The sequence below is a fragment of the Calypte anna genome, chromosome 18 (assembly GCF_003957555.1).
Source record: "Calypte anna isolate BGI_N300 chromosome 18, bCalAnn1_v1.p, whole genome shotgun sequence".
Lineage (NCBI taxonomy): Eukaryota > Metazoa > Chordata > Aves > Apodiformes > Trochilidae > Calypte > Calypte anna.
This window is the reverse complement of record NC_044263.1, coordinates 2,373,969-2,397,428: the sequence shown is the minus strand read 5'-3', so window position 1 is coordinate 2,397,428 and position 23,460 is coordinate 2,373,969. Positions and strand designations below refer to the sequence as shown.

The 23,460-nt window shown below is 51.0% G+C and overlaps 1 protein-coding gene and 1 long non-coding RNA gene across 2 annotated transcripts in view; one reads left to right on the top strand and one right to left on the bottom strand.

The window, feature by feature from the left end:
• The first annotated feature begins 656 nt into the window (after positions 1-656).
• LOC115599320 overlaps positions 657-23,460 on the top strand; it is a 28,515-nt gene continuing 5,711 nt past the window's right edge. The window contains exons 1-6 of the long non-coding RNA XR_003988315.1: positions 657-949; positions 15,562-15,711; positions 17,213-17,316; positions 17,469-17,662; positions 22,739-22,898; positions 23,061-23,222. This is a non-coding gene — a long non-coding RNA (uncharacterized LOC115599320). The remainder of the gene's footprint in view (positions 950-15,561; positions 15,712-17,212; positions 17,317-17,468; positions 17,663-22,738; positions 22,899-23,060; positions 23,223-23,460) is intronic.
• FAM20A (FAM20A golgi associated secretory pathway pseudokinase) lies at positions 2,460-14,483 on the bottom strand. Its single transcript, XM_030461938.1, has 11 exons — positions 14,024-14,483; positions 11,169-11,353; positions 10,423-10,473; positions 9,722-9,800; positions 8,801-8,893; positions 7,189-7,304; positions 6,457-6,637; positions 6,096-6,205; positions 5,686-5,767; positions 5,543-5,602; positions 2,460-2,837 (listed from the first exon to the last, which is right to left on the bottom strand). Exons 1-11 carry the CDS (start codon positions 14,326-14,328, stop codon positions 2,579-2,581), a joined length of 1,521 nt encoding a protein of 506 aa, XP_030317798.1. The 5' UTR covers positions 14,329-14,483; the 3' UTR covers positions 2,460-2,578.

Below are 23,460 nucleotides of genomic sequence, written 5' to 3'. Positions count from 1 at the left end.
ACTGTGAAGATACACAAAAAGCTACCTTGGAAGGGAGAATAAAAATAACAAGGCAACCTCACAAGCTGTCCCAGCCATTTCAGTAGCTGTGGGGTTTGTTTCCTTCCCCTTCCCCCCTTTTTTTTCCCCCCCTTCCCCCCTTTTTTTCCCCCCCTTCCCCCCTTTTTTTCCCCCTCTTCCCCCCTTTTTTCCCCTCTTCCCCCCCTTTTTTCCCCCCTTCCCCCCCCTTCTTTTTTTTCCCCCCCTTCCCCCCCTTTTTTTCCCCCCCTTCCCCCCTTTTTTTTCCCCCCTTCCCCCTTTTTTTCCCCCTTCCCCCCTTTTTTTCCCCCCCTTCCCCCCTTTTTTCCCCCTCTTCCCCCCCCTTTTTTCCCCCTCTTCCCCCTTTTTCCCCCTCTTCCCCCCTTTTTTCCCCCTCTTCCCCCCTTTTTTTCCGCTTCTTTCTTCCTCCCCTTCCTTCCCCTTCCTTCCCCTTCCTTCCCCTTCCTTCCCCTTCCTTCCCCTTCCTTCCCCTTCCTTCCCCTTCCTTCCCCTTCCTTCCCCTTCCTTCCCCTTCCTTCCCCTTCCTTCCCCTTCCTTCCCCTTCCTTCCCCTTCCTTCCCCTTCCTTCCCCTTCCTTCCCCTTCCTTCCCCTTCCTTCCCTTCCTTCCCCTTCCTTCCCCTTCCTTCCCCTTCCTTCCCCTTCCTTCCCCTCCTTTTTTCCCCAAGAAAGCACAAACCTTTATCACCTAAAACCCAAAGTTCCACTTCAGCCTTTCCTTTTTCCTTCTAAACTCATTTCCTCTTGCCGTGTTTTTCCAGCAGCCACCACGAATCATTCCACGCCAGGATCAGATGGATTTTAGGATTTCCGTGGGTGGTTGGAACACCCAGAAGTCACCAGCAGAGGGAGATCCAACCCCGGCAATCCCACGACCTGTGCGGGAACAACCCCGCACCCCGCATGCTGAGGGTAAGTGAAATCCTTTTAATTTCCTCTCTTCTCTGTCCCCAGGAGCCGAAAGGTCTCTGAGCCTTTCAACATCAAGAATTCTGTTAGGATGAGACAGTCTAAACCTTATTTTTGGGGTGAAATCTGGAAATGGAAGAGCATGGCTGAATGGAGAGGGACTGATGGAGCGTGGCTTGGCTTGGCTGGGTTTGTGCAGGGTGTTTTGCCAACCTTGGTGGCTTCAGAACATCTTGGCTGAGTAAAAACCCCTCCAGATTTCCTCAAACCTACAAATTAATTGAGCAGACACCTTCAAGTTCTTACTGAAATTACAACCACAGTGTCCCCTGTAGTTCCACGGTGTGGACACAGGTGGGTTGTAGCATTACTCTGGGGTTGTATGAAGTGAAAACCAGGAGCAGTGGCCAAACAAGGTTTGTTCCAACCTTGCAGGAGCCAGGCACTTTGGCTGCCAGGGCCACAGAGTTCCCTTTAGGTTGGGCAAAATTCCAGCCCATGAGAAGAGGAGGCAGTGGGAGGTGCTGAGGAGCAGCTCAGAGCTGCAGCCTGACAACTCTGGGGCTTTAGGAGTGTCCTCTGAAAGGTCTGCAGTGCTGGAGATGGTTTTTATTTAATTAAAGGTCAGTTTAGACTGAGCTTCTAGTAGATTGTTGATAGCTTCTCATCTTTAAGCTATAAAGCAAACAAACAAACAAAAAAGAAGTACAACCAAAGTTCTCAGCTTCTTTCTACAGCCTGCCAGAGAGCTCAGTGCAATCACTCCTGAAGGAAAAAGCTACCAAAGACACCTTCAGTGGTCAAACCATTACGTTTTGTCCTTGAAAATGGAAAGATACCAAAAACCCCCTCCCTTCTCAGTAATTTTAATTTTTCCCCTCTCCAATTCATACTCTGTCTCCTCAAAATGCAGAGAGATTGAGTGGTGGAGGGGGGAATGTCCCGTTTTCTGTTTTCTGTTGAGTGATTGCACAGCTACAAGAAGTGAGGAGATGACCTGAGATAGATGCCCCCCCCCCTCCACACACACACATATTTTGGCAAAATGTTTTGATGAAAAGTGAGTGGTTTCTTGGGCTGGAACTGCAGTCCTGGGGCTGAGCAGTTTGTCCTGGGAAGTGAGATTGCTCCTTGCTCACATACACAGCCTTGAACATTACAGACCAGAAAATGAGAGGAAAAAAGGGTCTTGGCACCTCTTTTATTCAAGCCTCATCCTTGGATCTAGTTTTGTGTCCTTCCCAAGTCAGGCAGAGATTCCCCTGCCCTTCCCAGGGCATGACCAGCTGCAGAAGAGGAACAGGAGAGGAAGATCCACTGCTTTTCCACCAGAAAGCTGGGATTTGGGCTTCCAAGGTCTGCAGCAGCCAGCCCACAACTTACCAACACGTTGGCCCAGCAGAAAATCTTTGGTTGAGCACCCAGCATAGAATCCCAGTGTGATTCTTCAAGGCCTTCTGAAGAGTTTCCCCTCTCAGTCTTGGCAAGTGTTTTTTTGGGGGTTGTTTTTGTAGTAGATGGGGATGCCCAGCTGTTAAAACACTTCCCTTGCAGGGTTATTTCCCCTCTGAGCATGAGTTAAAGACTTTTTTTTTCCCTCTTTTTCACCTCTGAGCATGAGTTAAAGGCTCTTTAGGTGCTCAGCTTCACTCTGTCAGATGCAGGAGGCTCCATGGTGTCATTGGCCACCACCTTGGCTTCTCCATAGGTGTCTATGCATTTCCTCACAGCTTTCAGGATCAGCTGTAACCTTCTGTCCAAAGCCAAGAGATGGGGTTCAGTAAGGACAGGGGCCAGGGGGTCCTGCAGGAGGGATTCCCTCATCACATCACTGAGCTGATATTCGGGCTCAGCCAAGAGCTGGAGTCGTAATAAAGTTGTCTTCTTTATTCTGGAAAAAAGAGAAAAGAGACATTTGAATGCAAGCTTCCCATCAGGAACCAGCTGTCTGAAGCCTTGGGCAGGAAGGGAAGGAGGGAGGGCAGAGATGGGTGAAGATCCTTTGGTGAAGAACTCTGGAACAAAAGGTTTGCTGTGCAGAAAGCTCAGCTCCTGCCCGTGTTTTTCCAGGCTGTGAAGTATTTGTACTGCAGATTTCTGTCATCAGAGGAAAAAAAACCATGCTAGTTCTCATTGCTGAGTGTTTTTCCTCTGAGTCAGAGGTGACCCAGTTCCCCAGATTCCTGCAGGGTGTTGCCATGTTCCCATGGAAGGGGCAGAGGAGGAGGTAAAATAAAGATGCTGAATGAGAGAGAGGAAAAAAAAAGAGGAAAAAAAAATCTTGTCAAGACTCTGAGTGAAGAGAGAGATTATTTCCTGGGACTGATTGAACTGTGACTTCTCACCTTAAGAGGTGCTAAGACTTAAATGTTATTTCCCTTTGAGAAAAACTGGGATGAAAAGTGAAAATCTTGGAAAATCTGGAATGAAATGAAGTGTTTTGGAGTTGCTTGTTGAATCCTCAGCATCTCTAACACTGAAATTAATCAGTGGCTTTAATTACTGCCCTTTACATTTGGGAAACCAAGTCATCTGTGTCTGGAGCCTTTCCTATTCAGCTGAGCCAGAAGTTTCAGATGGGAAAAGGTGTTTTAACCTGCTTTTTAATCAGGGTTTTTTTTGTTTGGTTTGGTTTTTGGTTTGTGGGTTTTTTAAAAACCATATTAACCAGCTTCAGAACTGTGTGTCTTTGGTCAGGGACCATGGCAAAGGGCAGCAGGGGACTTCAAACGTGGCTTTTGTTGTCCTGGCTGCCACTGCCAGGTGTGCAGTGATGTTCCTGGGGAAAAAAAAAGTTAAATAAAAAAATTGTGGCTAGCAACAATCTTAAATCACTGCTGGAGCATGGCTGGGAGGTTCTGCTGCTGCTGCCAGAGAAACCTCAGACAGAGCAGGTACAAATGAGGCTTCCTGAACTCTCCTGGGCAAGGGGTGACCCTGAGGAGCTGCTCTGGGTAAACACCACCTGGGTTTGCTCTGCTCCAAACAGAACCAGGGCTTGGAGGGGAAGAATGGGATAGTCTGACCCCCCGGGGGAATGGCTTATTTAATGCTGTAACAGTTCCATCAGGAGCAGAACAGGGAAAGGATGGAAATCCCCCAGCCCTGCTCCTCTCCCCCAGGGCAGGTGTAACCCTGCTGTACTCAGTTACTGCAGCTTAGACCCAGAGCCTTCCAGGGACTTCATCAGAAGAAGTCAAGATGACAGATGACCCAGGTGAGCTGGGGGATTGTTTTCAGGTCTATCTGTGCATATTTGAGGGTTTTGAGCCTCTCAGGAAAAGGCCCATCTCCTCCTGCATGGCTGCAGTTGTGCCATTTACTGCCCTTGGAGCAGCAGAATTCAGAGTGTGGGACCAGGATTGGTGCAGGAGCTGTGAAAAGCAGCTAAAAGCAGTGGAAAACTTAAATCTGCTGGAAGCCAAACTTGGGGAAGAACTTGGGTGGGAATGAGGTGAAGGTGTTGAGCAGGGAAAGAGCAGCCTGGTGCTCAGCATCCCTGTGGTTCCAGGGGTCCCTCTGGAGGACTTTTCTCCTTCTTTGTCCAGGGTTTTGCCTTCCCTTAGGAACAAAGAGGTGACTTGGTGGGCTGAGGCCAATGAATTGGTCAGAGCAGGCTGAAATCTGTGGCCTCTTCTTGCTCAAAGAAGCCTCTTTTATTTCCTTTCCAAGTTCTTTGGGATGCTCCTTCACTCCGAGTGGAAAAGGCTGTTGTGGGAAATGAGGTTTTGGGTCTCCCTGAGGCTGCATGACACTGTTCTTGGCAGTTGTTGGCTTATTACAAGGTGTGACTTGTGGCTTGTCACCACTGCCTTTTAAAAGCAGAGCTAAAGGAAGAAGAGTTTGGGGGAGGTGGAGCTGGAAGAAGAGGAAGGATCTGACCCGTGGAGCTTACTGTCTGCAGGTCAAATTAAGAGGCAGAGTTCATTTCAATCTCCCAAAAGAGGAATTCAAGGAGGACTCACTGTGAGCCTGGAGTTAGAAAGGAAAAGATTCCCTGGGTGCAAATAGCAGAGCTTCAAGTTGGAGCCAGTAACAGCAGTGTAAGGGGTCAAAACCCCAAAGCTGAGAGGGAGCAGGTTGTGAGGAGGAAATAGGTGAGGAACCTCCTGGAGAGAAAAAACCAGAGTGAAAAGCAGCTTTTTCTGCCTCTTGAACTTCTCTTTCAGCTGTTGATTTATGTGGATTAATAAAGGGGGAAGATAGGATTCAAACAGTCAGATTTATGAGCCAGAGGAAGGAGTAATCTCATTAACTGCATCCAAGTTCTACCAGGGTTTCAGATGGAGATTTCCCAGCTTGATGTCAGAGGAATGGGGCTGATTGGGGATGGATGGGTTTGGCCCCATGAACCCACTGCTCTGCCAGTGAAAGCTTTTACATTTGAAACTCCTTTTAGGCTTCATCAGGAGAGTTTTGGGCTGATCTAAAAGCTTAAACCCTGCTCAGGGATAATTTGTGCTTCCCATTCTGGGATCACAGAAGGTCTTGATAGAGGTTCCCTGCTAAATAGAGGGAACCAGGGCTGGGTGACTTCCAGCCCATGCTGGTGGGAACACCAAGGTGTCTGGGGAGGAAGAAGATACTGGTACTTACATGCAGCACTGGGAAAGTGGAGCCAGGATGGAAGTTTCATCATGGGAATGTCTCCCAAACCTGGGAGGGGAAGCAGAGAGCACAGAGCATCAGTGCCTGCCCATCACCTTCCCTCCCCTCCCTGTGGCCTCCCCCAGGCTCACCCTCTGGCATTGTCCAGGTGTAAGAGGAAGCCACTGTCCCCAAACTTGGTGAACATTTCATAGTGGTGACGATCCATGTTCCCTGGGAAAGGGCAGAACAGGAACAGAGTTTCCTGGCATCCCACCAGGCAGCTTTCTGAGCTCTCCCCACCTTTTCTTTCAGATCTGCATTAAATCCTTGTTGTCTTGCTGGGGGCTAAGATGCTCAGAGCTGCTGCTTTCAGCTGGGGTGGGTCTGGGGGTGGGGAGTAAAGGAAGGAGAGGAAAGGAAGGAAGGAAGGAAAGGGAGGAAGGGAGGAAGGGAGGAAGGAAGGGAAAGGGAGGAAGGAAGGGAAAGGGAGGAAGGAAAGGAAGGAAGGAAAGGAAGGAAGGAAAGGAAAGAAAGGATGTTATTTCCTCCTTCACCCTACCTATGAGGAAGTCAAATATGGCCATGTCAATGATGTTCAGCAGGCGGTTGCCAGTGCTGTAGGGGTAGATCTCCCTCACTGTGTTGCAGTAGAGAGGATTCACTTCCCACCTGCAAGAGAGGGAGAAGGGGGAGATGCACTCAGTGGCTGCTGCTGCCACATCCCTTGTCCCAAAGCCCTGGGTGGGGATGGAGAGGCTGAGGACTTCCATCCCTCCTGGTGCATGCAGGAGCCAGTGCCCAGTTATCAGCCTCAACTGGGACAAGCTCTGAACCTTTCTTTGCTGCCTGGCTGTACAAATCCTGCTCCCCCTCCTTCCCCCACCCCAGCTCTGGGAAGCAGCAGCATTTTACCCACTTACTCCTCTTTTCCATCAAAGGAGTAGGAGCGGATCCAGGGGTTGGGGATGGAGAGTCGTGGTGCCAGGTTGAGGGAGGGCAGGAAGGCAGAGAGGGATCCCTCCAGGAGGTGAGGGTTCCCACACACTGCATACTCTGTCTTGCACATGTAGGGACACTTGGCAAAGAAGCAAACGTTGCTGGCTGGGAGGAGAAGAGAGGAACATGGGGAAAAATGGTCCCCAGGAGACTGGAAGGTAACCTGGTCCCCATGGTGTGGCAGTGACCATGTGTGTTGTGGCATATTTAATCCCAGCATGGATGTGAACCTCCCAAATCCTGGGCAAAACCTGGGCCTCTTCCCCATGGTCTGACAGTGGCCATATTTAAACCACAGCATGGATTTGAACCTCCCAAATCCTGGGCAAAACCTGGGCCTCTTCCCCATGGTCTGACAGTGGCCATATTTAAACCACAGCATGGATTTGAACCTCCCAAATCCTGGGCAAAACCTGGATGCTGGCTGATGGACAGACTTGGCCCCATCCTAGGGGAAAAGTTGGGGAGAATTGGGTGGGTGAATCAACCTCCATGATGATTCCAGCTGGAGGCTGAGAGACACCTCTGCTGTCACCAGTTTTCACCCAATCCTTTAATCTCTGCTCAGCAGCACCAATCCTGCTGGCACCCCCTTTGCTTGCAGACCCTGCTCTCCCCCCTACGTGGCCCAACTCATCCCTTCCCAGCTCACCCACCTGGGGAGACAAAAAAAACACTCTGCAGGATCTCGTTCTTGGTGACCTCCAGGATCTCCTTGGTGACATTGATCAATCTCCCCACGGTGGGAGGCACCCTCCGGAAATCCAGGATCCTGCACGGGTGGGAAATGGGACTGTGGGATGGCAAATGCTGCCCTTGTCCCTTCTGTTGATAATCCAGGGGCTTGTTGATGACTGCACCCATGTGGAATTACTATTTTTTTTTTCTTTTTCTCTCTCCCAGCTTCATTCTAGCAAATTGCCAGGATCATTTCACCCTCAGGACCAAACTGTGGTTGAGTTTGGCTTTTGGTATTTTTACAGCTGCTGCCTGGAATGGTCTGGATGTTCTCCAGGATTCCTATCTGTTCCCTAGCTGGTTTCTCCCCCTTTCTTGCACATAAATGGGATCCTTCAGGAGCCAGGACAGCCCTTTGGACCCTTTCATGATATTGGGTTTGACACAGAGTAAAGAGGTGTTGGAGCTGGTCCAGCTGAGGCAAGGAGAGATCACCCCCACTCAGAGCCACTCATACCCCACTGATTCATCCCAAATATTCTTAAAAAAAACCCCAGAGCCTGGGGCAGGCTGGCAGTGATGCCAGGGATTGGGAAGCCACTGCTGATTGCTGACTCAGGACCATGGGGTGAAGCAGCTCATGCTCTGCTTCAGAGAATCAGGCACAAAACAGGATTTAGCCTGTTCCTTATTGAGCAATGTTTCAAGGGGGAAAAAAAATTAAATATTTGCTTTCATCTGGCATCTTTCAGCTCGAAAAACCACGAAGCACTTCAGCAAAGCAGTCTGGCCTCATTCTTCTGGTGGTGGAGCTGGGATACAGAGAGGCAAAGTGGTGGGAGGGGAGGCAAGCAGAGTCCCTGGGGTGATGCAGGGGCACAGCTGGAAAGGGGATTTACCTCCCTTATTTCTCTCTCAGTTCTAGGCTTACAGTCCAGTCCTGCTTGTCATATAAACTGAGCTTGGGGACTGGAGGTTCCCATCCAGCATCCTCATCAGGGATCATTTCTCCTTGGTGTGCTCAGCCCAGCCAGGGGAAGCAGGCTGCTGCCCTCCTCTTCTCATAAGGACATTTTGGAGTTTATTAAATACAAAGCCTGCTGGGGAGGGGTGCCAGGCTAATTGCTCATTAGTTAAGGGCTTGAAACTGCATTGCTGCAGCTCAGCTCAATCCCAGATGCCTTGATTGCTGATTGAGTTTGTGACTCCTTCAGCAGGAGGGGATCCAGGCTGCACCCAGGGCTCAGCTTTGCCCTTTGATGCACAGGGAAGGACCTCGTGCATCTGGCTGGGTGACAGCCAGGCAAATATCAACCCTGTTTGCAACCTGGACTTCATCTGCCAGCTTTTCCTTGTGCAGGAACAGAGGCAAAGCTGACTCCTGAGCTCCAGGTGAGAGCCAGAGCCATCCCATCCCCAAATACCATGTCAGCTCCTCAAGGGCTGCTCCAAAACTCCTGCTTAGCTTGGGCTGAGCAGCTCTGCAGGGCTTGGCATGGCTTGGCCTGGCTTTCCTCATCCCTGAGCTCCCTGTGGGCAGGGGATGGGATGCAGGGAGCTGGAGGAGGCAGGTGCCAGGCAGCTCCCTACCTGTCCAGGTGGAAGGCGGCGATCTCTGCGTTGTGCCGCTGGAAGTCAACGAAGTAGAAGAAGTCCTCAGGGGTCTCTTCCTCCCGTTTCTGCCTGGGAAGAGCCAAGGGGAAGAATGGAATTGAGCACGGCAGGGCAGGACACGGAGGGGTGGCACAAGGACACTGCACCCAGGGACAGCTGGTGAGGTTGGGGACAGCATCGTGTGGCTGGGCTGGTGCTGAGCTGGGACCAGGAGCTGCAGGGTGTCCTGAGATGGTGCTGGAGGGTGAGGGGGGCAGGAAGGCTGTCTCTGGGCTCTAAAAACTTTTGTGCCAAGGTTTAGACCCCCTCATTTAGGACAGTGTTCCATGGGGGTACAACAAAGGGGGATGCTGGAGGCCCAGCGGGGCTTCTCGCATCCCCATGGGAGGCAGGGGAGAGCTCAGGTTTGATGTTTTCATACCCTTGAGGCAGCAACACCAGCAGCAGCTCCTTTAATTTCATTTTCTGGCTGTCACACAGTGCCCTGAGCAGCTGGATGTCACGGGAAAGCCCACAGGGCATTGGAAAGAGTGTATGGGACCCATTGCCTTCCCCTCCCAGACCTGCTGGGCACTGGGCAGAGGAGGTTGGAAACCATCAGGAGAGGAGCTGGCTGCTTTTTGGATGAGCAACCCATCCCTGTGGGTGTGCTGCCTGTGCACAGAGAGCAAAATGAGCAGGGAATAAATGGGAAGAGTCCCAGGGGTCTTAAAAAAGAAAAAAAAAGTGCAGAAGCAATTTAAATCTCCTCTTTGAAGTGACCTGGCCTGATGGCTGTTTCTGGGAAATACTCTGGGGAATCCAAGGAGAAAACCAAGGTAAAATACAAAGGCAGCCGGGGCTGTGGTGTCCAGGGCTCCAAGAGGGAATCAGGGGGTGTCTGCTGGTGTGCCTTACCTCATGGGCTTGAACATGGCTTTCCCAAAATCCTGGAACCTGAGGACCAGCTTCAGGTGCACACCACTGGGCTTCACGACTTGGGAAGGAAATGGGATGTTAGCCACCAGCCTTGGAGATCCCCCTGGTGAGACCCCAGTGGTGAAACCCCCCTGGTGTAACCCCTCCTGCTATAATCCCTCTGGTGAGACTCCCCTGGTGAACCCCCTCCCCTGGTGAACCCCCCTCTGGTGTAACCTCCCTGGTGAAGCCCCCAGTGGTGTAACCCCCCTGGTGAAACCTCCTGGTGAAGCCCTGGTTCCCCACTCAGGCACCATTTGACTTTCCCCCCCCCCCAGGGAACATCCTCCAGCTCCTTCCCACTTTTCTCCTCTGCTCTGGGACTTTTCCTTTCTATTTCTCCAGCTGTTTTCCCTCCCTCCCCTCTGTGCCACAGCCATTCCCTCCAGTGCTTCTCCCAACCCCTCTTTGTTACACCCTCTTTTGGACTTTTTCATTCACCCCCCCCAGTTAAAACCAGTGATGTACTGGTGTCCTGCCACACACATCCCAATCCCTGCTGGGGTTTAACTGGAAGGAGAAGGACCTGGCTTTATGTTTCCCTTGTGGAGGTTGGGATGGAGGAGCTGGGGACTGGGTTGGGATGCTGAAGCAGTGGCAGGGATGGGGACAGCAGGGACCTGCTGGGTGGTGGCACTCACTCTGGCTGCAGTCACAGGCCCCCAGCAGTGCTTTCTCATCCTGGCTGTAGTCTGCAAGGGCAAGAAGAAACTCTGAGACCATGCCAGGCTTCATTTCTTGCCTCTGACCCCCCCCCATCCCAGCCCCTGGAGGTGATTGGGGGGGGGGGGGGTCTTGCCCATCCTTGCCCGTGCTGCCTTGGTGCCATCAATGCCCAACAAGGGGTGCAGAAGCCTCAGGGGAAACTGAGGCAGCCTGTTGGGGATTAAACTGCTGTGCAACAGGTCCCCGGACACCAAGGAATGCTGCATCAAGGGTGACAGCTCTGTCCTTCCTCCTGCCTCAAGGTCAAGTTTAGTTGGCTGGTGGGGATGGGGTTGATGGACTTGGGGGTCTTGTCCCACCTTAATGATTCTGTGATAAGGGCACAGCACAAAAGGAAGGCAGCACGGGGCTGAGGGTTTCATCCAGCAAGTGACAGCCCCTGCTTTGTTTGGAAAAACACCCTGGGAAGGGTGAAGCCCCCAGTCCTGAGCAGCTCCCAATGGCCCCATCAACCCCAGGAGGGTGCTGACCCCAGGAAGGTGCTGACCCCAGGAAGGTGCTGACCCCACAGGGGATGCTGGCCCCAGGAGGATGCTGACCCCACAGGGGAAGCTGACCCCAGGAGGATGCTGGCCCCAGGAGGGTGCTGACCCCACAGGGGATGCTGGCCCCAGGAGGATGCTGACCCCACAGGGGATGCTGACCCCAGGAGGGTGCTCACCAGCACTGATGGTGGTGAATTCCTGCATGTCCTGGAGCAGCCTGTTGATGGTGGGGCTGGATCGTGGGTAAAGCCCCTCCCGGCTGATGCCCAGGTGGAACTGGAACCAGTTGGCTTCTGGCCGGAGCGGTACTGGCCCCACTGGGGAGGTGAGGTTGAGCTCCTCCCTGTAAAGCTTGTGTCTCCTGGAAGAAAGTGGTTGGAAGGATGAGCCTCGGGATGGAAAACCTCACTGCTCCCAGCCCCCTGGAGCAGAACCAGGGGACACAGGGTGGATTCTAAAGGGAAACTGAGGCAGGGAGTGATGAGTGATGATTCACAGCCCTTAGACTGGCAAGTAAGGGCACAGGGAGGCTTCCATCAGCATCTGACCCGTCTTGTCTTAAAATCAAGGTTGAACCCTGCCCTTTCCTGGTTGGTACAGAGGCAAATAGGCTTCCCAGGTCCAAAAAAACCCAATCCTGAAGATATCTCCCCACTGGATCAGTGCTCCCAACCTTGAGCCCTCAGTTTGGAGGGTTGTGTTTAAGTTGTTTTGATTTGTTTTGGGGTTTTTTCCCCACTATGCTTCTCCACCCAGGCAAGTTAAACAGTGTGGTCAGTCAGGTGTAACCATGAGCAAGGGATGAACTTATCCTTTTGGTGAGGGACAAGTCCAGGGAGAAATCTAATTCATGGAGAGCCGTGGCACACTGGCAGGTCAGAGCAGCCCGTTCCCTCTCCTGGTTTATTTGCCTTTTTGCTGGACTGGGTCAGCTGCAGGCACAAAGTCCACGTGTGCATGGCCAGGCCCTTGGGTCATTTTTCTCTCAGTCCAGCTCTTTGTTCAGGCCACCCACAAAGGATGCAGAAGCTCTCCTGACCCACTGGCAGGTTTGCTTGCATGCAAAGATGAGCCCTTGGAACACTTTTTGCTCCAGTGGATGTGCCTCAAACTTCCATCTCTCTGCTGTGCACCAGGTCTGGAGTGGACAAAATCTTGGAGGCAACAACCACAAGCCAAGGTCAATCAAGACCCTGGTGTCATCCCAAAGAATAACTCGAGATTTTCCCCTAGGGAAGCTGCCCAAATATTTTACCATATTTGCTTGCTTGCCTCCCATCCACACAAGCTGCTCCCCCCTGGGGTGGCAGTGAGCAATAGATTACTGATGGGGAAAAAAATGCAGCAGTTATGCAAGTTTTGCTTCCCAGCCCAGTGCCTGCATGGTCCCTGCCCTGGGCAAGCTGCTCCAGCCCTTTCCCAGCCATTCCCCCCCCATCACAGCTCCCTCTGCCTCCCTGGTTCCTTCAGGATGCCTGAAATGTTGTGCTCTAAGAACAGAGCTCTGCAAAAGGCAGAATGATATAAACAATAATTAAAAAGTTCATTTCTAACTTGCTCTAACTGGTCCTAGGGTTGCCCTGGCTCTGCTCAGCCAGCTTACTGGGGTGGGCTGGTGCTGGGTCACCAGTGTTCTTTTGTCCTGGTCCTCTCCCAGAACTGAGCTGGTGACAGAGTTTGGGGTTTTAAAGCTGCTCCTTGAGGGACAAAAATGATCTCTGGAGTTCTGGTGTTGGTTTTTGTTGGCTGGTTGGTTTTGAAGAGATGTGGATGGGGTTGGTTTTTTTTGTGGTTTCCTTCCTGCATCCCCACCAGCCTCTCCACCTTGCTTGGTGGTGGGACAGGAGCTGCTGTGTTCCCCTGGCTGTGGGATATCCAAAAGGAGCCACGTCCTGGGGCTGCTTGGCCATCCATCTGGCTACCCAAACCCTGATGTCTTCAGAAGGCATTGCTCAGCTCCAAGAAGATCCACCCAAGGGGGGACCAGGGATACCCAAACCCAGGGAATTCAAGTGATGTGAAGAAGGACTCAGCCTCCTCCAGACAGAGCTGGGCAGTGAGGAGATGCTGGGAGACACCATGGTGACCTGCTCCAGCACCACATGGCCGTGTCCATCCCTGTTGGATCCCAGTTTGTCCATGCAGGAAGATGCTGGGCTGCAGGTAGGAGCAGGGCTGCTGGGGAATGCTGGCTGTTTCCAGCTGGGATGCAAACCTCTTGGAAAAGGGGTCAGACGGGGGGTTCAGGGGCTCTGGGCTGTGGAGCCTCAGCAGTCACTGGGTCACTGATGCTCAGAGATGACACTGAGGGTCCTGGGGAGGAGTCCCTGGTTGGCACCTGTGCTTGGGATGTCTGTATAGAGGTGCTTGGGGAGGGGTCCCCATGTAGGCAGTGCCTGGAGAGGGGGCTCCCAGGATATGCCAATGCAGGGGGTGCCTGGGGGTACCCATCCAGGGGGTGCCTGGTGCTTGTAATGCCCATTTAGGGGGTGCCTGGGGGTACCTATGCAGGGAGTGCTGGGGGAAAGGAGTGTTTGGGTGGCACCTGTGCTTGGGATACTCATGCAGAGGGTGCCTGGAGAGGGGGTGCCCATGCAGGGGGTGCCTGTAATGCTCATGTAGAGGGTGCCTGGGGGTGCTGGGGGAAAGGAGTGTCTGGGGGGCACCTGTGCTCGGGATACTCATGCAGAAGGTGCCTGGAGAGGGGGTGCCCATGCAGGGGGTGCCTGGAGGGTACCTGTGCTTGGAGTGCCCACGCAGAGGGTGCCCATGCAGGGGGTGCTGGGGGAACCTATGCAGGGGGTGCTGGGGGAAAGGAGTGTTTGGGTGGCACCTGTGCTTGGGATACTCATGCAGAGAGTGCCCAGAGAGGGGGTGCCCATGCAGGAGGTGCCCGGTGCTTGTAATGCTCATTTAGAGGGTACCTGGGGGTAGCCATGCAGGGGATGCTGGGGAAAGGGGTGCCCAGGAGATGCCCGGGGCTGGGGGTGTCGGGTGCGGAGGGGGGGTTCGGTGGCCGGGACACACGCACCTGTTCCAGCGGGCCGCCTTCCGCCGGTAGTAACGCAGGGCTTCGCGGGCGCCCAGCAGCGGCTCGGCGGGGCCCGGCGGGGCTGAGGTTCGGTAGAGCGGGTGGGCGAAGAGCCGGCGGAGCGCGGAGGCGACCCGGGAGCGAGGAGGCGGCGGGGAAAGGGGGAGGCGGCGGCAGGGACAACCCGGGGCTCCCATCGCCAGCTCCCTCCGCACCCGCGGCCAGAGGTGGAAGTAGAGGTCGGCGATCAGCAGAGCCCCGAGAAGCAGCAGAACCACCGGGCGATCCCGGCGGGGCCCCGGCATGGCCGGCAAAAAGGGAACCGGGGAACCCGGAGGGGCAGAGGAAGCACCGGGGAAGCGGCGGGCAAAGGGACGGAGCCCGGAGCCGCCGTCACCGCCGCCTCCCGGGGCAGAGCGCACGGGGGAGCTCGAGTGGCGGAGCCGGGGGTGCGGGCACCTCGGGGCGGGGACCGGGCAGGGCTGAGCGGGGCCCGGGGCGGGGGAGAGGGGACCCGACGGAGCGGGGATGGATGAGGGATAAGGTGGAGGGAGAGCGGAGGGTCTGGGTCCGGGAAGGGGTTGTCCTGGAGTCGCTTCGGGCTCTGGAGCCCGACCCTCGGTTGTCACCGGGGCACCCACCTGGAGCCACCCGGCCTCCTCCGTCTGTCCTCGGCTCCCTTTCCCCCCCCCCCACTCCCGAAGGTGGGAAGTCTACCTGGTGAAAACCTTCGGGAGGAGCTGGGAGCTGGAGAGTGTCCCTGCTGCGGGGGGCTCTGGCCATAGGGGTCCTTAAACATCCTTGGGTGCTGCGGGCTGTGCCCTGGGGGGCTCTGGACCGGGACCTGGGTTTGCAGTCCTTCTGCAGTGCTCCTTGGCACATGTTGCAGATTCTGCTTTTATTTTCTTGGTTACTAGCGGAGGGAACTCCCCTCTGCAGTCTGGCAGGGAGGGCTGGTGGGGGGGGGGGGATGCGCTTTGGCTGGGACTCATCGAGCTCCTTGTGGAGGGAGAAGCTTGGTGAGAGCAGGGTGGAGAAACCCAGCAAGGAGCAGGTTGAGGAGCACCAGGGCAAGGGTGGGAAATGGAGGAGAAATTGGCTGGAAACAAAAGGAGTGTGACTAGCCCAGCCTGGCTCCAGCTCTCTGCTGAAAGCAGAACAAAAATATAAACTGCAGAAAGAGGGAAAAGTCAATTCTGATTTCAGCTGGCTGGAGCAGAGCTCAGTTTTGCATGTAGCAGTGTGAAGGGAGTGCTAGGATCAGGGGGCTGGGGCTGTGTAAAGAGGCATCCGTGGAGCTGTTGGCTGAGCAAGATGTCCTGGAGCCTGGGATGCTCCTTTTGCCAAGGAGAGTTAAGGAAATGGCTGGCTGTGCACATCTATCCCTTGGCCTTTTGGAAGACAGGCTGCTTCAGGCTCTGAACTAGAGACAAACTTTCAAAATTGCTCCATCTTGTGATATTTGAGGTGTTTGAGGAGGTGAGGGGCTTGCTCTAGGGTTTTCTTTTCTGTAGTATCAAGTTTTATTTATTTTCCAGAGTGTGTCAGAAAAATCCTCAGCACAAACTGCAGCTGGTGCTTCCGTGGGCCAAGGAGGACCAGTGGGAGATGATGATGTGTGTGTGTCCCCCATCACTCTGCTTCTGCTCAAGTGTTACACCTGGATCCCTCTATTCTCTATGCCAGATGTGAGCAATTAAAAGGGAAAATATTAGGGTCCTGGCCGTGCTGGGAAGGCTTGGGGGGTGCTGGGGTGGGCAGGGGCTCTGCTCAATAACACCAGGTCAGGGTCTTCAGGGTGGGAAGGGCTCCCTAACTCTTAGTGCTCATGCTCCTGGTACCAAGGGAGAAAAAAAAGCTTTCAGGACATAAAATAGTGTAAGAAGGGGGCAAACAATCACAAGCTCTCTGGCCACGTTGTTTAGGAGAAAGCAAAGAGATGTTGAGCTGTGGCACACCCTGCGTGGGGATGCTCCTCTCTTCAGCCTTTCCATGGGCTGGGTGGCTTGGCAGCTTCCCTGAGCTGATTCATCAGAAACCTGAAAATGAGCAATGACCTGGGACTTACAATAGGATTATTCTTTTTTATTCCTCTTATTGTTTTTAAAAAGAAGAGCTTAACAAGCTGAAGGCAGCAAACACTGGAATTCCAGGGGCAAACACAGCTCCGAGGTTGGCAGCTGCCAAAGGGCACTCACTGCCTCCTGTTAAATAAACTTAAACAACTTTTTTGACAGACTCTCCCATCAAAAAACTGGCTAGCACTTGCTTTGCTCTTAAGCCTCCCTGAGCTGTTTTCCCATTGCTAATCTCTCCCAGAATCCATTATTAAATCTTTCCTGGTTTGCAAGGCTAATTCTGAACAAATGCATCAGGAAGCAAACCCCAGCTGGGCTTGTGTCTCTCTGCTGTTTGGGTGCTCCAGGGGAAGATTGTTTCACTTTTAATGAGACTTAATTAAAAAAGAAACAAAAAACACACACAAAAAACCCCAAAAAACCAAAACAAACCATCCCATTAATCTGTAATAAATTAAAGCACTTCCCAATGTGTTAATGACTGCCAGCTCCTAATGTGCTGGGAAGCAAAATCCTTTTTCTCATTATTATTTAAACCATCTCAGTGATGCTCTTGGAATGCCAGCACTACCTGGGTATGCCCAGCATTCCCAGCTCCATGGCCACACTCAGCTGTGGCTTGGGAATCCTATGGGAGCAGGGGAAGATCCTACTGGAGCTCATCTCCACCCTGCAGGATCTTCCCATCTTCTGGATTCCTGATCCCTGGGATGGAGGATCAGCTCTGCTTCCCACTCCCAGGCTCAGCAGCAGACTGGGATGGGTGGACTTGCTCCTAAAATTAACCTGCACAGACTGAGCTGAGAGGATGCTGACAGCTCCAGCGGAATCAAATTATCCTTTGGAATTACCAGGAGATAATTGGCCTCATTTACTATTTTAAGGTGGGAAAAAAAAAAAAGAAAAAAAAAAGTCTCCCTTTTCCAGACAACTGCAATGGAGAAATATTCAGGCGTAGCTGATGTCCCCAAACATATAATTAAAGCTTTAAATAAACGTATGATGACATCTTATGTTAAAAAAGACTTCCTTTGGATTTCAGCTCAGAACCAGCCAGGTCATTTTCAAAGTCATTTTATAATAAACAAAAGATATTCCTCTTGTTTTCGAGCCATGCAACATAAAATATTTGGAGCTGTGTGTATGGAATCTGAATTCTTTCACACATTGATTTGAAAATCATCTTCCTTAGAGACCACTTGTGCTTGCCAAGAGGTAAATGCCTCAGTCTGCTCATTTTTTTTTGTCTCTTTTACTCCACTTGAAATGCTCCAGAACTGACAGAGTCACACTCTGCAGCTGATAATGTTTGCAAAAGGGAGATAGAGATGAGAACTCTCCCTTTCTCCCTCTCCCATCCATTACAGGAATTAAGTGCCAGAGCAGCTCCACAGCACTGGGAAGGAAATAAAACCCTGCTTTGGAGGAGCCAAGTTCTGCATTTCCTGAGCACCTCGTGGCATGGGAGCACCAGAAACACAAAACTGGTGGGAAAAGGTGGTGGTGGTGATCTGCATGGAGCCCAGGAGAGGGACAGAATTCCCTGGATGTCCCCTGCAGGGTGGGTGACACTGAGCTGTTTGTCTTGGATGTGCTGGATGGGCTGGAGAGGTCACTGACCTCTTAAGCAACCCTGGGGTTTTTGGCTTGGGCTGGGACTGAGTTTTTGGCTGTGGGGCTTGTGCTGAGTTTCTGGGATCTGATTTCCAAGCTGGGAAATCCAACCCAATCCTTTCCCTCTCCCTGGCTCTGCTGAGGAGGAAGGGAGCAGAGTGTTGGGGTGGCTGAAGGGTAAATAAGAGCAAATCCCATTTCTGGTTTGCAAAGGGTGCTGGGCTGCCTTCCTGAATGGGTGTTGGGTTTGCTGAGTTACTTTTCCTGGTAGTTAACTGTGTAATGGTCTCAGTGGAAGATCTGATCCATGGTTTGAAAAGAATATTCTACAGCCTTCCCTGAGTGCAATTATTTTTGGATCCAAGTGGAGACTTCAGAGCTATTAAGAAGATAAAATGCAGATTGTCTGCAGAGGTGGTTTTGTGGTTTTTTTTCCCTTTTTTCTTTTGAATGGCTTTCCAGTAGAGGAACTTTTATTCTTTGCTTTTTTTTTTTCCTGTTGTTAGCTGACAGTGCAGTGGAAAGCACCAGTATGATGGGATGGCCCAAAGCAATCTCTTGCCTCCCACTAGGTGAGGATGCAGGAGCTGTGGGTATAAGCACAGGGGCAGCTGCTGGGGAGGATTTTTCCTTTTCCCAGGCAGCTTTTGTGGCATCACAGCCTTTGCTTTCCTTGAGTTTTTCCCCTCCCCCTGAATCTTTGTAGTGTGTTTATATTTGTTTCTTCCCCCCTCTCCCAACTGCATGAATCTCTGCTTCTCACTGGGGTCATCTTAACCTTGGACAAAATATTTGGTAGTAAAAGTAAGGATTTTGGAACAGAGACCTCGTGTAGGGAGCTGTGCTGCAAAGAATCTATTAAATAGCTTCTTCTGCAAGGAGTGCAGGATACATGAATAAAGAAATAATAAATTCAGGACAAATAGAAGAGCTGAGAGGGGACTGAAGAGGACAACAACTTCTTTCCTAAGGATGCCAGGGTAGATGTGGATGCTGGAGCTGGGTGATCACCATCAATCCTCCAGCTTGAACTTTTTTGAGCCCTAAATGTTTGTCAGCTTGGCTTCCTGCTTCCTCACTTTGCTGGAAGCCAGCAGTAGCATTGAGTTGTTTTTCCTTTGACCAGAATGTAAAATAAGGAGAATCAGTGAATCTCTTGGAGGAGAGGCACTGAACCCATCTCTGTCCTCAGCACAACCCTGTGTTCAGATCAGATGAAGATGTAGGTTCAGATGTTTCTCTAGAAAATGCCTCTGGCATTTTAAACCTGGGTTCTGGAGGCAGAAGGATGAGTTTTGCCTTCATCTGAGGGGTCAGTGACCATGGAGGGGTTGGTTCATCCCATTGCAGATACAGACAAGTCCCTGTCTTGCTGGAGAACCATCAATAAGATTTATTTATTTTTTTTTTTAAAGAAAGAAAATAACCAGGACAGTTTTAATGAGGCTCAGAAGGAGGAAACTCATCAACAGAAAAAAATCAGCTCTTTTTCAACTCAGTCCTTCCTTGACTTCCTTATTAACCCTTGGTCCCCACCACTGGGTGAGCATCTCCAGGGTGCAGGGCTGAGCTCCTCAGCTGATTTTCTGTCAGCCACAGCTCTGGAGGGAGATTGAGCAAGATAGAAAGAAGTCTGCCATGCTCAGGAAGATTTCTCTCTCTCCCCAGTCTTGCATATCATTTTAAATAAGGAATTATTAATGCCAGGGTCTCTTTGGTCTATTATCCTAGAAAGAAGGAGCTATGAGATCAGGGAGTGAACATTTTTTTCCCCTCTCTGCCACTAATATGCACAGAGAGGAATCTGCAAGCACTGAGAGTTTTAGAGAAAGATTTGGACTCTGTCATTTAATGAGCACCCATTATAACCAACAGAATCCTGGGGGTTTTGTGGTGGAAAATCTGAAATTTGGCCTTATCCTTTCTGTTTTGCTGGGGAGCATTCAGTTATTGTGTTCAGGTCACTTGCTGGGGATGTCATCCCACGGGGGATGTGGTAGCACAGGTAGAAGGTTTCTGATGATCTGTTCTGGGGGTTTTTTTGGTTTTTTCCTTTGGGTTTTTTGTGTTTTGGTTTTTTCTTTTCTTTTCTTTTCTTTTCTTTTCTTTTCTTTTCTTTTCTTTTCTTTTCTTTTCTTTTCTTTTCTTTTCTTTTTTCTTTTCTTTTCTTTTCTTTCTTTTCTTTCTTCTCTTCCTCTTCCTCTTCCTCTTCCTCTTCCTCTTCCTCTTCCTCTTCCTCTTCCTCTTCCTCTTCCTCTTCCTCTTCCTCTTCCTCTTCCTCTTCCTCTTCCTCTTCCTCTTCCTCTTCCTCTTCCTCTTCCTCTTCCTCTTCCTCTTCCTCTTCCTCTTCCTCTTCCTCTTCCTCTTCCTCTTCCTCTTCCTCTTCCTCTTCCTCTTCCTCTTCCTCTTCCTCTTCCTCTTCCTCTTCCTCTTCCTCTTCCTCTTCCTCTTCCTCTTCCTCTTCTCTTCTCTTCTCTTCTCTTCTCTTCTCCTCTCCTCTCCTCTCCTCTCCTCTCCTTTCCTCTCCTCTCCTCTCCTCTCCTCTCCTCTCCTCTCCTCTCCCCTTCCCTTCCCTTCCCTTCCCTTCCCTTCCCTTCCCTTCCCTTCCCTTCCCTTCCCTTCCCTTCCCTTCCCTTCCCTTCCCTTCCCTTCCCTTCCCTTCCCTTCCCTTTTTAGGAACTGCAGCTGTGGGACATGAGAAGGTTCCTCTTTGGGTAGGTTCAGAGGCTGGGCTGTAACCCCTCCAAGCTGGGTTGGTGTCCATCTGCTCTCTCCCATCTCAGTCCCTTGAAGGTACCAGCTGGCTGTAAGCACCTTAAAGAGCTGAGCTTGGCTTGATTTGTCAAAAATAAGTTGCAGAGGAACACCAGGGGATGTTCAAAGATGTGATGGACAGAGGCAAGAAATGACCAGGAGGTACCAGAGGGGTCACTTCCCTCCTCCACTGCATTGCCTTGGTTGGACGTGGCCTCTCCTGGTTCCCAAATGAAAATATTCAGTATTTTTAACATTTTCACTGCAAGAAACAGGAACATTTATCCCATGCACCCAGAGCAAGATCAAACCAACACTTTCCCCCCATTTCTGTGGTGTGGGTGCCCTGTGTGACTCCAACTCTCCCACTGAAAGCTCTTAAAAACATCTGTGAACCAAATGGCTCAAAGAACATCAAGAGAAAAAGCTTGAATTGTAGTTGTGGTTAAATCTTTTTTTTTTTTCCCCAGTTACCCACCACTCTCCCCAGCCCTCAGCTCACACTTGGGGCTGTTGGGTGCTTTTGGGATGCCCAGGAGGTAGCTCAACCAAGAAAACCCCTGCTTGTCTTTGCTGTACAGGAAAAAAAAAAAAAAAAAAAAGGTTCTGTTTATAGAAAAAGGTTAAAAATGACTGAATATTTCCCCAGCAGTCATTTGCTGTCTATCTTCCCCAGCATTTTATTTCAATGCAAAGAGCAAATAACTGTGTGCAGTGATTGCAGCTATTGCTGAATTATGGCTTGCAGATTACAGGGCTGTAATTACAGCTGAGGTTGCTGTCATTTTGCTTGGATCCCCTAAGTACCCAGATCTCCTGAGCTCTGGGTTGTTGGGTTTTTGTTTTTTTTTTGCTCCCATGGAAAATGGTTTTAGCTGAAGACAAAGTGAAGTGAGGGAATCACTCAGGAAAAAAATATAAGGAAGACAAAGGTGACAATTTAATCTTTCTTTCCTTGACTGAGCTTCTCCCAGTGTAGCCTGGATGTGATTCTGAGAGCTGGCACAGGCTCTGAGGGGCATTAAAATAGGGAAAAAGGTTGGTTTAGGGGTCTGTTGGTATTGGGGTGATGGTGGGGAGAGAACTGGTTTGTGCTCACCAGGGGATGTCCCACAGCAAGTTCCCTTTGCTCAGTCCAGACAGAAACACTGCAGTGCAGAAATAAACATTAAAAAGGTGACTTTATGCTTATGGAAGGGGAATTTGGACCCAAAACATGGGGTGGCAGGTGAAGGGATGGGTGCTGGGGCAGCAGGGATGGGAGCTGGCTGCCTAGGAGGGTTACAGCATGCAGCAAAGCAGCTCCTCACTCAGCATCCATAGGAAATTCCTGGTGGAAGGTTGGTTCCTGCACCTGGCAGGGGACAGGGACGTGCTGTGTGTCCCCCAGGATGAGATGCTCATCAGGGATTCCTCTGCCAGCATGGCTTGAGCACTGGTGGGGGTGAATGGATTCAGCCTGGGAGCTCTGGGAGAGTGGATTTTTAATTAGTGCTAATTGCAGGGTTGATCCTCTCTGATACAAATCAAACGATTTTCTGCTGCTCAGCACTTCATGGACACGTAGCCAGAGGCACTGGGGTGGGCCTGGCTTCTGAAGGCATCAATCAGGGCAAAGATAACCCCTCTTCATCCCATGCTGGGAGCCTTCCTGCTGCTCTGGGATGGTGTTAATCTGTTCCTAATTAATCTGTTAATTTCATGCAATAATGTAGAGATCTCTAAACCAAGTTTAGTTCAGCTGAGGGCTCCTGGAGGAGGAGAGTGGCTTGGCCACACTGAGCCCTGGGCTTCTCTAAATTCATCTTTTTTGGTCCCCTAAAGCCCAGCACCTATCTCTGCAGAGCCTTGAAAACCCTGGAAAAGCCTCAGACACTTTGGAAAGCTCTGCCACAGGTAAAATGGGAGCCAAAATATCTGCAGTGTGTTCCCTGCAATGGATCCCAAGGCAGGAACTGGGTTAATATTTACACAATGCTTTTAGAGTCAAACATTGGAGGTGAGCTGAGTTTTATGCCAAGTCATTGCATTCAGATTTTAAGCCTGGTTTGAATGTCACCTGATGGGGACACTGGAAGGGTTTTCATGGAGGTGATGTAAGATCCCCAGGGATGGAAGGGGAACTCAGGTGCTGGGAACACAGGCAGAGCTCAAAGCCAGCAAGGATCAAAGTTAACCAGAAGTTTCAGAAGAAAAGCAGCAATTCTGGGGAGGAAGAAGAGATCTGACTCCAAATATCATTTCTTTTCTTAAACTTTGTCTTTCACAGGATCCTAAATTATGGCTTCATAGCCTTTAAGATGTCTCAACCAAGCAGTGTTATTCTCTAGGAAAAAACCATCCCTCTGTCTCCCAGGCACCCTCTGCAAATGGAATCCATAGGATTGAAAACCTGGAACAGATGCCAAGCATTTAATTCTTCCCAAAAAGTAAACAATGAGAACAAATTTACATGAAAATTGACTTTTAAAATTATTTCAATGTTAACAGTGCCAGTGATGCTGTAAGTATATTCTGGGGCTCTGGGTCCACTAAATGCTTTTTAAATGGATGCTGCTGTTCCACCAGATGCTGCTCTTGTTTCTTTGCAGATGGTTGTAAGAAATTCCACCAAGAAAAAACTCAGCTTTAAGGAAAGCCCAAAGGAAAATGGAATGAAAAAAAATCTGGAGGTCTTCTGGAAGTCTTCCTGGCAGGATGGGAAGGTTGGAAGCCTGGGAGGATGCTGCCTGTGGTTGCTGGTGGCTCCAGAGGTGAGCACACGGTCCCCAAGGGGTGGCATTTTGTCCCCACTGTTCACTCACTGACTTTTCTTCATCCTGCTCTCTTCCTCAGCTCATTTCCCAGATGGTATTTGAAGAGGGAAGGGAAATGGAAGTGAAATTTCTTTGTGAGGGCAGGGAATGAATTAAAGAGCAGTGGATGTGGGAGAAGAGCCCTGGCAGGGGGAGATGACCAGAGCTGGGATGTCCTTTGCCTCTGTCACTCATT